Below are 17,673 nucleotides of genomic sequence, written 5' to 3'. Positions count from 1 at the left end.
CCAATAAAAGAACAAAATCTCAGTGATTCTGGGAATGACCTCTTTCACTTATTTCATTTGTTGTCTGTTGTTGAGGTTTGTTACTGCTACCGCTGGCACTCTCCTATGTGTATCACCTCTTTGGTGTGTTTTTGACCTATGCTATGAAATTGTTGAAGAAATTCTCATCTTATCATCTTATATCACATTTACAGATCTAAGCATATACTGTATCTTCAAACAATATAACATTAAAAAACCTGTAATAGAAAATAAACAAACTAGTAATGTATGCTAACTCTTCAATCTTATACCTGATTAAGTAAACCTCTTGTGTGGGTTCATATGAATTATTTTTTTTAATGAATATCTCTGTCATGGAACTAAATAACCTTTATTTTTCTCTTTTATTTCTAACTCTGTCTTTATTGCACTACATTCTCTTAAGACTTAGGTTATAATTACAAAATGTGTTGTTAAAAAAAAAAAGTTTGGTAAAACTTCATTTTACAGGTCTACAGATTTCATGGTAATTAGGTGATAATTATCAATTAACCTATTTGAAATTTCCTTTGAATTACTGCCAAATTATCCCAATATTTACCTCACAATTTATCAAAAATTACTTTGTTTGGCTGTCTTGACTTGGGACTTAACTCTGGACTTTTATTATTATTGTAAATATATTACAAGTATGATTTAATAATTATATTCTGCTATTTTTCCAATAAGCAGTAATAATTACGGATATGTGCAATAACATGCTGATTACTTGTGCAATAATAATATGATGCTGTGCAATAATTATATAATTATCTGACAGACACTTTCTGCAATAATCTGGCAAAACTAATCTGGCAAAACTGCCATCTCATCAATATACATATTGTATTTTTAGATTTTATATTGTATTATCTTTTTTAGCACCTATGGGATTGTCACAATCTAATTTCGTTGTACTACACAATGACAATAAAGGGATTGAATCTTGAATAAATAGCTGGTAATTTATTTAATACATTTCCAGGAAAAGAAAACAATGTTAATTAATATGCTTTATTTCCATGTCTGCTGGTAAACAGATAATAATTATCAAATAACTTATTTGAAATTTCTTGAAAAACTCCCTGAATCATGACATTAGCTACCAGGTTACATCTGTGAAGACAATAAGTCACAATGGTGAGATTTGTGTCTGATCAGAAGTGTCTTCTATTAGTTGGTTTTCCTCCTCTGATGAAGAGCAGCTGCTTCTCAAGCCTGAGGGCCCTACTTTAACCATTTCATGATATTTTAGCATATAATGTTTATAATAAAGCAATTTAAGGTTTTTAGGTAAATATTGGGGTACTTCTCATTCAATTCAATAAAAGTTATGAGGAACTAAAAAAGCCCAACAACTCGAGTCTAGAAGGTATCCCGTAGAGTAAACTTGCAGAAACTCTCGCGAGACCCGCTGCCCGACGACCTATCTTAACTTTAACTATTCGAGCTCAATCTCGCGAGAGTTGCCCCAGCTTGCGGGTTCCCTTCTAGAAACTTTTTGGCAGTATCCATAGTAACAGCAGAAAACATTAAAAGCATTTACATACAAAAGAAGCATAGCGAAAACAAACAAAGAGGTGTGCTAAACATAAAAAGGACAACAGAAATGAAACAAAACCAACATAAAATTTAAAATAAAAAAATAAAAAATAAAAAAAAGAGACCACGCGAGAGTATGACAATAATTTCACTTAAAAACTTTAAAGATATTGCATACATTCATTGTTTTCATTGCTATTTTGTTTTGTGAGGAAGAAATTGTTGACAGATATAATTCCATTTCTTTCATAAATACAAAGAAATTAGGCTTTTTTGGGGGTAAATTTACACTTGTGAATGTGGAACTTCCTGAGAATTAAAATTAAATTAATAAGAAACTGTCACTGTAACCATAGCAACCAAATATAATATTTCTATAGTACAGTGCAAAATCTGAGAAAATTATTGACATCTTTCCACAATTCACATGTAAATTTACAGGAGCAGAATAAATGAGAGCAAGTTTTAGGATGTGATTCACAGAAGAAATAATTTACATCTACTGTATGTCACTCTTTAACTTCTGTAAGAAATGTTTCACTGGATAGAATCTGTGGATCAACTTCAATGACACCTAAGTTCCACATTCACAAGTGTAAATTTACCAAAAAAAAGCCCAATTTCTTTGTATTTATGAAAGAAATGGAATTATATCTGAAACAAAAAAGCAATGAAAACAATGAATGTATGTAATATCTTTAATGCTTTTAAGTGGAATTATTGTCATGCTCTCACGTGGTCTCTTATTATTATCTACTTATTTTTTATTTTATGTTGGTTTTGTTTCATTTCTGTTGTCCTTTTATGTTTGACACAGCTCTTTGTTTATGTTTTCACTATGCTTCTTTTGTATGTAAATGTTTTTAATGTTTTCTGCTGTTACTATGGATACTGTCATTTTGAAATAAAAAAAACAAAAACAAACTTAAATGACACCTCTTTTACCTGATTTAACTTCCGGGTTCCTTTCTTATCTTTTTTTTTTTTTAATTAAATAATTAATTAATTTTTTTTTCTTTCAAAATTACAGTATACATAGTAACAGCAGAAAACATCAAAAACACCGGGTTCCGGTTCCCGGGTTCCCTTCTAGGAACTACCTCATTCATACGTCCACGCAACAAAGCGTCACGCCGTCTTTACGTCGTTACATCATTACGTCGTTACGTCGTTACGTCTAGGCGTTACCCGTCGGCCCCGTCACTGACGTCCATTAGTCGGTTGTTCCGCTGCCGGTAGACTGAAGAAGGAGAAGAGAGAAAGCAGAAGTGACTCTAACATCCAAACCAGAGAGAGCTTTATATGACACCGAGTTACAGCCGAGATACAGAATAAACTCACCGACCCGCTGCAGGTAGGACTGCCCGGCGCGGCGGCATGGAGCGCTGTGAGCCGGCAGGAGAGAGAGAGGAGCTCAGCGAGGCTCTGCTAGCTTAGATGTTAGCTTGTTAGCTTGCATGCTATCTTGTGACTAGCAGGAACCAAACCGTGTTGATTCAGAGTTAAAGCAGCTCATTCAGTCCGCTCCTGTAACGGTTAGCCGGACGAAGCGAACTCATTGTGGCTACGAGACTGAACGTTTACCGCATGAACGGTGACAAGCTAACTGAAGTCAAGGCCTATTAAAGGAGGCTGGGTGACGCGTCATATTTTGGCGGGCATTGCGCATACGCAGTATAATCTAGTCTGCACTCGTCGAAATTGAGCCAATCGCAACGCAGCTTGAGTTACGTTGCGCATGCGCTGTACCGCTTTTCCAAGACCAGTGTCCTCACCTCCTTCCATAGGCCTTGACTGAAGCTAACTGCAGCTAGCAGGCTGCTGGGTGAGTTCAGGGCGGGGAAACACCTCCCAGTGTCCGGCTGCAACAGCAGGAACAGCTCCCAGCAGCCGGTAGTCGAGGGTTTCAGCCGCTGACAGAACTGTAGCTGAATTATAGCAACATATTGGTCTCTGATACATGTTACATGTGGTGCTAATGTAATGAGTTGTCAGGTGGTAGCTTGTTAGTGAGCTAACTGCTCATCCAGTCTGATGGGAGCCGCAGAGCTAACAGCTAACAGCTAGCTCACTAGTGTCTACCAGAGGCCCTGTTGCATCCAGCTGACTCTCACTCAGCTCAGCAGCTAACCAGCACTATCTTTATTACTGGCTATTATTCACAATAACAAGTTGTGAACACATCATTTCTCAATTAGTCTTCATGTTGGGATATTTAAAGATTCGTGACAAACAGTCAGAAATCTAAATAAGGTTTATTAAATTCATATTAAATATTCAATGTTTGAAGAAGTAATCAGATATTGTCAGTTACTTAAGTAACGTTAAAAGTAGTAATACATTCTTTAAAAACACTCTATTACAAGTCAAAGTCCTGCATTCAAAACCGTACTTAAATAATGATAATAATAATAATAGTTTATTAATATAGCACTTTTCAAAACTGATGTTACAAAGTGCTTCACAAGACAATAAGATCGATTAAGATAAAGATAAATAAAGTAAAAATATGGTAACCGTTGAAACACAACATCACAGAACATATCAATAATAATAAAGTGGTAAAATGGTAAAACAAGGTGATAAAAAACAAATATATTTTCTTCATGGTTTATTTAATAGGGACCAATACAATGTACATAGACAACTTAAAAACAGCTATCTGATGCCAGTATCATAGTGCTTACAGCGGATGCTAATTTACAACACCTGTCCCTAGAAGGGCTTTTTGTGAAAATAAGAGATATACTTACATGTGTATAAATGTACACATGCATACACAAACAGATGAATACATACATATATACAATAAGACTAACTTGATACGCAGGTGATTCATATGATTGAGTATTTTTCACTGACACATGACAGAATGCTTGCTTATTTATAGTGTTATTTCTCATTTACATGTGAAATCATCTACCAGGGTCAAATTTTTTGTTCATCCAGATACAATAGTCGACTACATCTGAGGAGAACGGTTATTCCTATAAGGCCTCAGCTATTACTTTCAGCTGTTGAGGAAATAACTGGCCTGGTCTGTCCTGGAGATGAGCCACAGCGGAGGCTGTGTGAGCTGTAACTAGAGACCTCACTGGAGACATTACATATATCTGTAATATGATTGTATTGCAAACATGATGACTTAAAACCTCGGTTACTTTTTTGTCGTTGTTTTTTTCAAAGTAAACGCTCTACACGTTGACCGTCATCTTTTCTTGTAAAATGTCTGGTGTAATCGGTAACACCGGTGTTGTCACGGGTTTACTTTAATCGGTGGGGAAATTTCCTCACCGTCACATCCTTAAAGGTTGGCAATTATGGGTCGAAGACAAATTATGAATCGTGCTTATTATAAAGTATTGTTTTGGATCATATCAGCATATTTGGGTGTGCAACCGTTTTCCTTGTCTAAAAGCCAGAAGCTGGGTTGTGTGAGAAGGTTTTTAACCACAAGCAAATCTAAAATGAGATGTCTGGTTCACTTGACTGTGTCCAGTTAGTTAGTTAGTCTGCTCTACCAGCTGCTCCGACAGATAAACCTGTCATCATGTACATTTTTCTCACAATTGTTCTCTCCTCTGTGTCCGCAGGTGACCGACGATGGCTGTGAACGTGTACTCGACCTCAGTGACCAGTGACAACTTGAGTCGTCATGACATGTTGGTCTGGATCAATGACTCTCTAAAGATGAACCTCACCAAGATAGAAATGCTGTGTACAGGTAACTCATGACTTCTTTTATTTAATTTTTCCCTTGTCATGGGAGGACCAGATATGTTTCATTAATGGACGGTTGTCAGACCTCTTGAAACCGTTCCGGGATCAGTGTAAGCATGCGTGATATTTTGCATGACTGTGTGATTGTACTGGTGTTGTGAAACAGTAGGCCAGTAGCTGCTGAGGCTGAATATGGTGATTTGAATGTGAGAGGAAAAACACTGACGCTCCTGTTTTTAGCACATGAGCCGATAAAACATGTTCCTGTAGGTTGAGGTTTTGTTTCATTAAAGATAAACTAGGACAACTTTGATTTATAGTAGCAGTTTCAAAACTTGCTCAGTTTAAAATTTTAACTGAAATGAATCACAATGAGCAAACTGTACACAGTGTGCTAATGTTTACTGTCTTAAGGCCTAAGATAAGTTAATAATAATAATAATAATAGAATAAATATAAGTTAAAAGTTGTTTTTACTATAATAAACCCACACTCAACTCTACACATTGGAGACAGGCTCATTATTATTCCAAGTGTGCAGGTCTGTGTAGAAAAGTGGTCGCATTTCCTATGAAGCATGTTACTGTAATGTGCAAATGCTGAGCTTATTGCACTGGATCATATGTAGCCTGTGAGTTTATTATTATGGGATGCAAGGCCTTTAATACAAGGCTTAATGGTCAGCTTAACTCCCGGGCTCCCTGAATTTCTCAAGGAAGGACAGTGAGTTCATACGCTTCCAATGCTGGTAATAGCAATAATAGGCTGATAATAATAATAATAATAATAAGGCTTAAACGGATCGTTTGAAGCATCAAAGCTTCTTTCATAATGTTGACATTGTAATTATTGTTACTAGTAACTTATAGAAACATTGCAGGAAATAGTCCATTTTCTCTTGCGTGTTGGAACACACCTGTAACGCGGCGGTCTAGCAGCGATCAGAGCTCCATAAACAGAATCATGACACTGACGTCCAAGCAAATCTATTGATCCTGTGAGCAAAAGTTTAGTTTATTGGTTGGTTTGTTTTTATCGGCATCCAAAATTCGCAGAAATCAAAACAGCTGCGGGGAAGAAAACATTGTGAAATACGAAAGTTGGGGATTTGGTGTGGATAGGCTCATAGAGTAAATCGATTCACCGATGTATCACAATTTTCTTTTTTATGATTTTGAAATACATTTTTTTATTGCCAGAATCGATATATTTGCTTCATTTGAGTCTATGTGGAGGTTGAAGGAAGTTACTGCTTTTATTGTTGTAGTCTGAGTAACGTGGCGTCATATCCGTTCCGTATCCGTCAACCAAAACAAACTGCAGCAAGCCGAAACGAGGAAGTATAAGACGTTGGAGGGTCAGCGTGGATACGACCTGCAGCCTCCCATGTTAAATCCAGCGTGGTAAACACTACACATCCAGTAAAGGATGGAAACACTTTGGGTTTCACACATTGACAGGAAAAGCAGAGCTAGACAGAGCAGAGCTAAAGCTGCACGCTAACTCTGTCACGGACAGGAAACGTTATCGTATCGCGGTAACGTTGCGGTCGAGCCGGGCGGTCGCTCTCGTCTCCGTGGTCAAATGGGCCGACGCTACAACTGTAGAGCACCCAGATACTGACATTTGTGTTCTCTGCATTGAAACGGCCCCGATGGAGCTGACCATGGATGGATAAAGAGAACGGAGCTGACGGGAGAGCTAGAGACCACCTTGGAGAAGTTAGAGGAAGTAGACACGTGGGACTACGTCCGCTTTTCAAAATAAGATGTTAACAAAGGGAACTGTATATACAAAATACATCTATGGAAATCAGACTGATGGATTATATTCACCAGAAGTATAAAACATTACATGTCCCTTATAAATTGAAAAGAAAATACCACTAATCTGTGAGGGAAACGTCTTTATTCTTTGATTTTTGGGTTGAAAATCAGACATTTTTACTGAATTAATTTAGAGATTTTCCAAAGTGAAAGTCCCTTGAAGTGAATGATTCAACTTTTCCCCTTCATGGTCTAGTGTTAAAAAAGTTAACAAAAATTATAATAAATCGTAATATCGAATACTTGTGGAATTGCAATACATATCGAGTCGGCACCCAGGTATCGTGACAGTGTTGGATCAGGATTAGGGCTGTGTTGTCTGAAAGTGTTGAATATTGGTGCTGAATTTGCGGTTTTCAGTATCAATCAATGCCTTTTATTTGATAAAAAACAAACACAATTAGTGTACACGGCTGCCGTTCATTGACCAACAGTTCAGACAGAAAATGTTTTAAAAGAGCTAAAGTGATGGTTTGTGAGTACGCAGTCATGTTTTAAATAAATAAATGTCTTGCTTTTCTCTGTTCTCAGTTGAAAGGAAAGTGAGCTCTGTTTTTTATCCTTTTCTGTTACTCTTCTTGTTTTTGAGGCATCCCCTGATTTCTTGCCATGCAGCACACACTCAGTCCTAGTAAGGATTTTACTGTATTGGACATTAAGAGGATTTCTTTTTGTGGCTCATTTCAATCATTCAGGTTCTGCCTACTGCCAGTTCATGGACATGCTGTTTACCGGCTCTGTGCCTCTGAAGAAAGTTAAATTTGGTGCCAAGCTGGAGCATGAATACATCCACAACTTCAAGCTTCTGCAGCTTTCCTTCAAAAAGATGGTAATCGACAAGGTAAGGTAACAACACGCAGCCTCTGTACAGCATAAACATGTCAGCTTCAAATCACGTGACCATGTACAGCATCCTACATATAGCACATGGTCTGGAAATATAGGAGGGAATTTCTGGTATTAGAGGGCACATTTTGTTGTTGGTTGACTTCTCTCTTGAGTCTCTTTGGGGGTAAAAAGAGAAATTTTAAACAAATATTATTATAATTAGGGATGTACTGATACCGGATCGGATATCGGACCGATACTGACTCAAATAGCTGCATCAGATATCGGTGACAATGGAGCTGATCTATTCTATTCTATTCTATGTTTATATACATTATATACTGGAATTTTAATTCCTGTTTAAATGTTGACCAACTTTTTGCTGCATTAACAAGGTTTACACCTGAATTGTATCCATTTAAATTTTAAAGATGTTTTTACCAATTTGCTGGTGAATGATTTATTATTTAATTAAATACAAAAAAAATATTTTTGAAAATTTTGAACCAAGTTACTGGTGTACAATTTATTATTTTAATAATAAATAAAAAATTCTGTTAATTTTAAAGATTTTTTTTACCGAGTTACTGGTGTATGATTTATTATTTTAATAATAAATACAAATTCAAATTGTATAAATAAAATAAAAAATTGTATATATTTGTTACATTTTGTTTTACAAAGTTAGGAAAGTAATGTTTAAGTCCAGCCTGAGTATGCCTGTTGTTGTTGTTACACATAACAGAATGATCCCAGTCACTTCCACACAGTGAGGTAAACAGCTTATTCGTTGTACTCGATAAAAAATCTTTAAAAAATCTATTTCAAAATAGTAAATAATAAACGTGATACATAGGTGAATCGATTTTTTTTTTTTTTTTTTCCCTACTAAGATGTTTTAAGAGTAACCTCACCAGTCGTTCCTTACTGGTATGCAAACTGCACCTCCCGTCATCCCCTCCCAACCAGCTGAGCTGCCTCTGATGATCTGGTCATGAGTCACTCTTTTTCTGAGCACTTTGTTGGCTCGTCTGTCACTCTTTAGACTGGGTGTGTGCGTGTAAATATACTCGTTTCATCTGTCACAAAGTAATGAGACACCAATTCATAGGCAGACATACAAATTTAACTGTAATCCCTGTTTTGTTTACTGGAATCAAATAATCGTGGTTTATTTGACCTGGTATGAGCATGTGTTTTGTTTTAACACATTGTTCAGCTGCTGCCTTGTGAAAAGAGGCACGTATGTGTCCTTTGTAAGTCAGTATGCTATGTTCCAGTTGTATTCTTCACTATCAGAAGCTTTTTTTTAATAGACGATGCAACAGTATTTGTCATTGCAGCCCTGGATGCTTTGTAATGTCTTGATATTGCCAACAAAGCTTTAAAAAGGGCAGGGCAGATCCAGCTTAGTCATCATTTGTTTCCAGACAGAACACGCAGTAGCTTGCAGGACTATTGACAAAGCAGCCATCATTAATTCATGTTTCAATGTCCTTTCTTCCTGTTGTTTTAACTCGTTACTGTAGATCTGTGCTCTGGACGGTGTTGATTCATAGATCGGTGTAACAGATGCTTGAACATGTAGAGACCATCGGTGTATTCATAGCTGTTCAGCGTTATAATCCCCGGCATTGTGGACTTTGCTTTGTGTATTGTCTAATGATGTCAGCTTCCTCCAGCGCTGAGTAATTGGGTTTGCTGCTGGTTTTTACCGCTGCTCTCTTTTCTTCACTGTGGCTTCGATTCTGGTCAGCTTTGTGTTTAACGTGTGCAGTACCGAAGACTAGTGTTGGTACGATACCAAAATTCTGACTTTGATACGATACACTGCTTAAATAACTCGATACCGATACTGAGACGATACCACGGTAAAAATCACACCTATTTCCTGATTCGATACTATCACAATACTTGGGTGCTGATTCGATATGCATTGTGATTTTTAAGTATTGCGATTCAATATTACGATTTATTGCAATTGTTAACTTTTTTAACACTAGACCATGGGACAAAGTTGAATCATACACTTCTAGGGACTTTAACTTTGAAAAATCTCTAAATGAATCCGGTAAAATGTTTGATTTTCAGTATGTATGTAGTCAGAGATGTCCTGAAGTCAAATATATCAGGATCATTGTCAGGAATTATTTATTATATTTTTTCCAGTAACTTAAAAATCAAAGCATAAAGACATTTCCCTCACAGATTAGTGGGATTTTCTTTTTAATTTATAAGGGACATGTAATGTTTTATACTTCTGGTGAATATAATCCATCAATCTGATTTCCATAGATGTATTTAGTATAAACAGTTCCCTTTGTTAACACCTTATTTTGAAAAGCGGACGTAGTCCCACGTGTCTACTTCCTCTAACTTCTCCAAGGTGGTCTCTAGCTCTCCCGTCAGCTCCGTTCTCTTTATCCATCCATGGTCAGCTCCATCGGGGCCGTTTCAATGCAGAGAACACAAATGTCAGTATCTGGGTGCTCTACAGTCGTAGCGTCGGCCCGTTTGACCACGGAGACGGGAGCGACGGCCGGCTCCACCGCCACGTTACCGCCATACCATAACGTTTCCTGTCCGTGACAGAGTTAGCATGCAGCTTTAGCTCTGCTCTGTCTAGCGCTGCTTTTCCTGTCAATGTGTGAAACCCAAAGTGTTTCCATCCTTTACTGGATGTGTAGTGTTTACCACGCTGGATTTAACATGGGAGGGTGCAGGTCGTATCCACGCCTTCCGTTCCTTATCCTTCAGAGATTAACTCAGCCAATACTTTATTACATTTGCTAAGAGATGTGCCCTCTCAAAGTACTGCTCTGATGTTGGATGTTACAGGGACTGCGATAAAAGCAAATAAAAAAATAATTATAAGACATAATTCAAAGAGAGAAACACCCACAGCACACAGCCAGCTGTCCTTCCTGCATCTGTCAGTTTAAACTGTGTTGTTTTTAGGCTGGATTATGACCGTAACTTCTTTGTGTATGTGTAATATTATCTTAAGATCTGCACACTGAGCTCTGATTGGTCAGTAGAAGGTGCTTTTATACGAGTTGATCTCTTATCTGGAACATGACCTGCTCCGGAGCAGGTCAGGTGTTCAGCATCACTGCATCTGCATTCTGTGATGTCTTTTATACTGCAATGTGTGTAAAGGTTTGATTTTGATACTAAAACACATGAACTGTACCGGCGGTGATACTGAAAATGTAACATTACCAGCGGTGACGGCGAAATGAGAGCTCATTTAACCTGAAGCTACCAGGCAGACGTCTGTCCAAACATCCCGGTCCTGACCGTCTCTCTTTGCTTCCAGATCATTCCAGTAGACAAACTGGTGAAGGGCAAGTTCCAGGACAACTTTGAATTCGTCCAGTGGTTTAAGAAGTTCTTTGATGCCAACTACGATGGGAAAGACTACGACCCGGTGGAGGCGAGGCAGGGCCAGGGCCAGGGCCAGGGCCAGGACTCCATGCCCATCCCCGTCGCCACGTCAGCTCTCGCCAGAAACCCCAAAAAGGCCCTCAGTCAAGGTCAGAGCCCCGGTTTGTCTGGTGGGTCACACGGTTTGAATTAAATGGGGAAATGCTGTTAAGTAAAACTTCTTCTCTAGTTAATAACCTTTTTCTGACCTCTTCAGCTCCTCAGAGGCCACCTGTTGCCAAGGTAGCGCCCAAGTTGGCCAACGTCAGCATGAGGAAGCCGGGGATGGGAGGATCCGACGAGGAGAGGTCGGAGCTCACGAATACGCTCATGAATGAGGTCAGCACATCATCTTCATACGATCACCGCTGAGAGAGACTAAAATAAGCTTTATTTGTGTCTTCAAAGAGGACATGTAAAGTGAAAAAGTAGAAACAAAACTTGATGTTGTTTTGGCCCTTTTTTCCCCCCACAGGTGGAGATCCTGAAATCTACCGTTCAGGACATAGAGAAGGAGAGAGACTTTTATTTTGGTAAGCTGCGGAACATTGAGCTGATTTGCCAGGAGAAGGAAGGCGAGGGCGACCCGACGCTGCAGCGGATCATCGACATCCTCTACGCCACAGACGTGAGTTTGTCTTCTGCTTTTATGTAATTCAGTCTGAAGGCCAAGAAGCAGTCGATGGATATAAAGACTAGAAATGAATGTACTTGCTTTAAAAACTACCATCATTAATCATTTTATAAGACAGAATGGCCGATGATCGATCGATTTCCGTTTTAGAAACGAAATCGTGACGCCTCTACTGTGTTTTTATATATTTGTCAATAAATCCCATGAAAAGACCAAAACCAACAGTGAATGAATACTAATACTAATCATACTAACAGGTATCAAAGCCTGATATATATCTTCTTCCTCTAACATCTAAAACGGTCGCCAACCTTCTTCTTTAAAATAAACCAGCATGTTGTGAGTTCAACAGCAGATTAAAGCCCATTTGCTCTGCTGTTAACAACTGCTGATGCCGTTGTGAATTCCTGCAGAGGAATGGCATGCAGCTCGCTCTCAGCGGCCGACCTGCTGCTATTAACCACGCCATTATGTCACTGCAGTACTGCACTGTTAGCTCATGGTGCAGTACTCTGTATGTATATCACTTGAATTGATCTTGTAATAGTTTTTATTTTTACTTCTGTTCTCATTTTTTATTTTATTTTGCTTACTTAAGTTTCACTTTTTCTTTGTGCTTCTGCAACGCCCGAAATGTTGATCCGAAAATCTGAATCATTGTATTGCCAAATAGTTTCACAATCAAGGAAGTTTGGTTGGTGTTCTGGTGCTTAACGTTAAAAATAAACAAAGTACAGTGGACCCGCTTATAGTGATCAAACAGCTTGGGACAGAATCATTCCTTTACAAAGGTTGTTTAAAGGGAGTGTTAGTAAGAATCCTAAATGTCTTGTTAACAGCTTCACCTGTGTCCGTTAAGTCAACTAAAGTCAGCGTCCTGTTGCTGGCGCTTGTGCTCGCTCTACATAGACATGAAGGAGCATCGCTCAACACAGTGAGGAGACACACGTCAGCTAAAAGCACAATATCACTCTATATTTCAGCTGCTTGGCAGTAATGTTAGCTGACCAGACCAAGGTCTCTCCATGAATCAATGCTGATCTTAGTGCTGGCTTTTCCCGCCTCAGCCTCCCGACCGCGGCCGGAGGGAACGGGGGAGACGCCGGAGTTTTTGGTGGGAGACGATAACGTTTCTCTCTGCGGAGCCCCGTCACTTCACAAGACACGGGAAACCTCTGTTGGTCTGGAGGAGCGAGAGAGAGAAAAGGAGCGCAGTGTGTGAGTGAAGGCAGGCAGAGGAGCAGAGTACAGCAGAAACTCCGGTTGTGGAGACCAAAGTTACGGTCTCCTCCGCGTCCTCCGACCGCGGCCAACACTGTTTAACAGACGGGCTTCACTAGATACAACCAAGAGGTTTTGGTGCTTCACTGGAGTTTGTGTTGGAGTCTGAGTCTGAACAGCGGAGACACACGCGAGACCATGAGACACCGACCAGCAATGATTTATAATAGTTTGCTTATAGTCATCAAGTAGTCCGCTTACAGCGTTTACTTTGGGTCTTTTCATGGAAAAACATTTTCTCCCTCTCTCTGTCTCTCCCTCTCTCTCTCTCTCTCTCCAGGAGGGTTTCGTGATACCGGATGCTGAGGAGCAGGAGGAGTTTTAATAATCAACCAACTTTTCACTTGGATGCTCTGGTCTACAAACCCACCTCGAGATCCTTCCTCAAGCCAAGACGGCCTGTTTGGTTTTATATCCAACACCAAACCTGATCTCGACTTGTGCCCCCCTCCCCCCCATACCCGAACCCCTATCCTCTCCTGAACCCAGACCCCAGCCGCCGTACAGCTCAGCTCCTTCCTTACTGAAACATCTTTTTACCAACAATCAACGAAGCCTCGGTCACTGCCTCTTCTTCCTCCGCTCCCTCCCCTGTAATCCCATCCTTCCCAAAACCAGATTGTGCAGCAGTACTGATCTGGTTTTTTAATGGACTTGAGTGTGAAAAACACGGTGATGTTCTCTGTGCGTGAGTGTGTGCGTGTGTGTGTGTGTGTGTGTGTGTGAGAGAGAATGTGTGTATATGTGTGTGTTTAACAAAAAAAAAAAATATTCAATTTGAAAAGAATAAAACATGAAGAACCTCTGAAGGACCCGGCTGTCACTTCACCAATCACTTTGTCCCAAACTAACCCTGATTGTTTTTGTATGATGGCACTGCCGCCGTTTTGTGCCTCTCCTGTTGACAATTCATTTAGAGGACGATGAAAAAAATATATATAACACACACACACACACACACACACACACACATTCCCAACTAGTGCTCTTAGTTTTGCATAATTTTGAACCAAAGCTGAGGTGTGTTTTTGCTCACAGGTCTGTACTACGAAGCGGTAAGCGAGGTAACTTCAGGTTTAGCCCTTCAGGGTTTTCTGTCCTACAACGGTGGGTCACTTCTTACCGGGGTAGATCGCCATGGTAACTGATGCTGAGCACCTGACCGGCTCCAGAGCAGGTTATGTTCCAGATAAGAGATCAACTCGTATAAAAGCACCTCCTACTGACCAATCAGAGCTCCTGAGCAGATCGTATGATAATATTACACACATATGAAGAAGTTAGAGTCATAACCAGACTAAAAAACAACACAGTTTAAACTGACAGATGCAGGAAGGACAGCTGGCTTTGAAATATGTTTTATATTTATTGTTTTTACTTGGTCTTGAGTCCGTTTCACACCGCCGGGGACGCAGCTGAAAGAAGGCTGAAATAGTCAAACACACCACAACATAATCAATATAATATAAGCTACTGTAATCTATACATCTAGATGAATATATGTGACTTTTCAGGCCATTAAATTAATAAATCTGTTAATTAACACATTGACAATTGTTTCTTTTGCCAGCTGTCCTTCCTGCATTTGGCAGCTTCAACTGTGTTATTATTAGTCTGATTATGTGTTTAACGTATTCGTACTTGTCTAATATTATAGTTTGTGAAATGTGCCGCTCTGCTGACAGTAAACTTGTCGTGTCTGTGAACGCGCTCATAGCCTGACTGAGAACCTCTGGGTTGACAACTACCGTCGTAGGCGGTGACTTAGCGTGATCTCGTTGTTTAGGGTTAGATAACCAGATGACGAGAAGACACCCTGGGTATGTTGAACTTGCTTCGTAGTACAGACCTCTGGTCCCGACAACAAGAAACGGTATAAATCAAACGTCACGGAGCCAGCAGGCTTTGCCAGATTGCTGTAGCCGATGTAAAAAAGCACTCGTGGGTGTCACACTGACTCTGAAGGGCTCAGGGTTTAGTCTGGGACAAGGCAGCAGTCGGGTCTTCTCTTGGCCTTTTTCTCTCCACCAAGGACAGACACCCTCCTGATTTATGTCCTGTTGAGCTGGTTTTTGTGTTTTGAAATGTTTTTTTGGGCACCTGTCAGTCACGCTCGCAACTTTATTCATTTGTTTAGTTTTTCTCTCACGCTCACTAAACGATCACTGTTGGAATGATTATTTTGGGATGTAGAAAGCGTTGCTGTTTTTGTAGCAGAAGTTTTTTTTTTTTGCTTCCATTTCCCGCTCGACCTCGACGTTCACATTTCAGGCTTCTCAAACGTGCGATTCTTAAACTCCAGGAGAGTCGATGTGTGACGGCGGCCTTTTGATCAACCTGCCAGTGTTCAGTTAAAAAAAGTGATTGTTTTGTATGTTGAGTCTGTTTTAAGGCACATGCACTGTTTTCTACCAGTGGCCCTTACTCAGGCCTCAGCCAATGAGAATACTTCCTGATCCAGAGCAGCCACGTTACAAACACTGTGAGCTCCGACCGCGGCCGATCACCGGTGCGTTCACCACATGTAGCCGTCCGCGGTCGAGACCGACGGCTGAGCTGTGAAAGTGGCTCATGTGCTTCTTTCAGGCTGAATCTTGGATTTAGTTTTAAAAGACGTGGGATCAATGAGTTGCCACACTGAAGGCAGATTCCTTTCTGGGAATTCAAGACAGGTTCCTCTTTTGTTCCTGTTTCCACTCCCCGATTGACCAACTTCAATACTGATATTGTGTATTGATCTGATTTGAGACCAGTTTTTTTTTTTCACTGTACTCTGTAGAAAATGTCTTTTTTGACATATTTGTACCTGATTTGAAACAACACATTAATGTTGATTCCACACTTACTGTTAACAGTTGTTATTGGAATACATAACTTTATCAATGGCCTTATTCATAATAGCATTTTTCTTTATTTTCTTTTATTATTTTTACTTTAATGTAAGTCTCTGCTGTTTTGGGCAAATGTTTGTACTGTTAGTTCTATTTTTGTGTTTCTGAAAAATAAACAACGTTGGTGGTATTTTGGACAAAAAGCTCAGATGTGTCGGGGGTGCAGCGGACCACCTGTCTTCCATCTAAGGCTCATAAAGCAAACGATATACATAGTTATGGTGTTATATTATTGAATTGAATTCCTGGTTGTTTTTCTTGCCACAAGTTGAGCTGTTTGTCTCCACAGTGAGATCAAATAAATAAGATGTATCACAGCTGCAGACTTTCACAATATGTTCTGCAGAATTGAATTAAAGATGAATTTGGGTGCCGAGTTGAGCGTTTTCCTCTTCGGACAAACGGATCGGCTGATAGAGCGGCTCTCCGTCAGTGACTCAGACGTGCAGACATTTAAGTTCACAAACGTGAGGGTTGAATGTTGCACACTATCAAAGGGTGCCTGAGTATTTAGGTTTTTGCATTTTCTGGTAGTTGCCTTCAGTAAAACCATCTAAAAATCTCTACTTTGACTTTTAGAAGTCGTATTTTTTACAGGATGTATGTTTTATTTGACTCTCCAAAAGAGTTTTTTGAACGAAGGATATTCTTGTTTCTAAGAAGTCAACCTTTAGTAATTTTATTTGTGTCTCTGCGCTGCAGCTCGCTGGGTTTCAAATCCAACTATGACTGAAGTCGAGTTTAAAGTTCTGACTGATTTTCAGCTTTAAAATTAGTTTTTTTTTCATCCGTTTTGTGTGAATGCTGCAGGACTAGTAACCCGTTGGACTTGAAGTCACACAGTTTTTTGGACAATATAGCTGGAAAATAATCATACTAACTAGTCAACCAGGGAGTTTTGTCCAATTCGTCGCCCCTTCAGTCACATGGTTCAATTTCTGAAGGCAAAATAAGCTGCAGGAGAATCTGACCTCATGGAGCGTTATCAAAATGTCTGCTGATGTCTGAGGGACGTCAGAGGGTCCAAGACGGACCAAGATTTGACCAATTATTAAAAGTAATAACTAAAACTGGGGCACTGTAAATAAAAATACCCTATTTTACTTTTTTTATAATTAAAGCTGAAAGTCTGGACTTTATTCTGACAGTAATTCTTGTGCTGAAGTTAAGACGCAACACAACAAAAAACTGCTCCTGACGATGATCTGCAGGATTTCACCGTCCGGATCTGAGGCCCTGTTAACGTTTGAGGAAAGAAAATTAACTTTAACTTAAAACCTGCTATTGTGGAAACTTGTTATGTCAGAAAACTGCTGAAACTGAGGTCTTTTAATGAGTAGGGGCTTCCTGCAACTAATGAACGTTGTTATTATCAATTAATCTGCTGACTATTTTCTTGATTAATCGATTTTAAAAAAAGTTTTTAGGTGTCAGAAAATGTAAAATTTGAGTATTGAAATATCTTGTTTTGTCTGACCAACAGTCCCAAACCCAACAGAACAGA

General features: G+C 39.4%; 1 protein-coding gene across 2 annotated transcripts; it reads left to right on the top strand.

Annotated features, from left to right (window-relative positions):
- Positions 1-2,765: 2,765 nt before the first annotated feature.
- Positions 2,766-16,486, top strand: mapre1b (microtubule-associated protein, RP/EB family, member 1b). Of its 2 annotated transcripts, none has more exons than XM_074642688.1 (7): positions 2,766-2,917; positions 5,157-5,287; positions 7,805-7,950; positions 11,257-11,494; positions 11,581-11,702; positions 11,839-11,991; positions 13,559-16,486. In XM_074642688.1, exons 2-7 carry the CDS (start codon positions 5,167-5,169, stop codon positions 13,601-13,603), a joined length of 825 nt encoding a protein of 274 aa, XP_074498789.1. In that variant the 5' UTR covers positions 2,766-2,917; positions 5,157-5,166; the 3' UTR covers positions 13,604-16,486. The 2 variants fall into 2 exon arrangements, with proteins under 2 accessions (XP_074498789.1, XP_074498790.1); XM_074642689.1 differs by having other exon boundaries at positions 2,767-2,917; positions 11,257-11,473.
- The last annotated feature ends 1,187 nt before the right edge of the window (positions 16,487-17,673 follow it).

This window comes from Sebastes fasciatus, chromosome 8, assembly GCF_043250625.1.
Source record: "Sebastes fasciatus isolate fSebFas1 chromosome 8, fSebFas1.pri, whole genome shotgun sequence".
NCBI lineage: Eukaryota > Metazoa > Chordata > Actinopteri > Perciformes > Sebastidae > Sebastes > Sebastes fasciatus.
Note: the sequence above shows the minus strand (reverse complement) of the source record. Positions and strands in the feature narration are given on the sequence as shown.

Excerpts from the sequence above, each read along its gene's own strand:
- mapre1b (XM_074642688.1), top strand. The coding sequence starts at position 5,167 with ATGGCTGTGAACGTGTACTCGACCTCAGTGACCAGTGACAACTTGAGT. Across the intron at positions 11,495-11,580 it reads TCAGAGCCCCGGTTTGTCTG|CTCCTCAGAGGCCACCTGTT; the intron begins GTGGGTCACACG and ends TGACCTCTTCAG. Across the intron at positions 11,703-11,838 it reads CGAATACGCTCATGAATGAG|GTGGAGATCCTGAAATCTAC; the intron begins GTCAGCACATCA and ends TTCCCCCCACAG.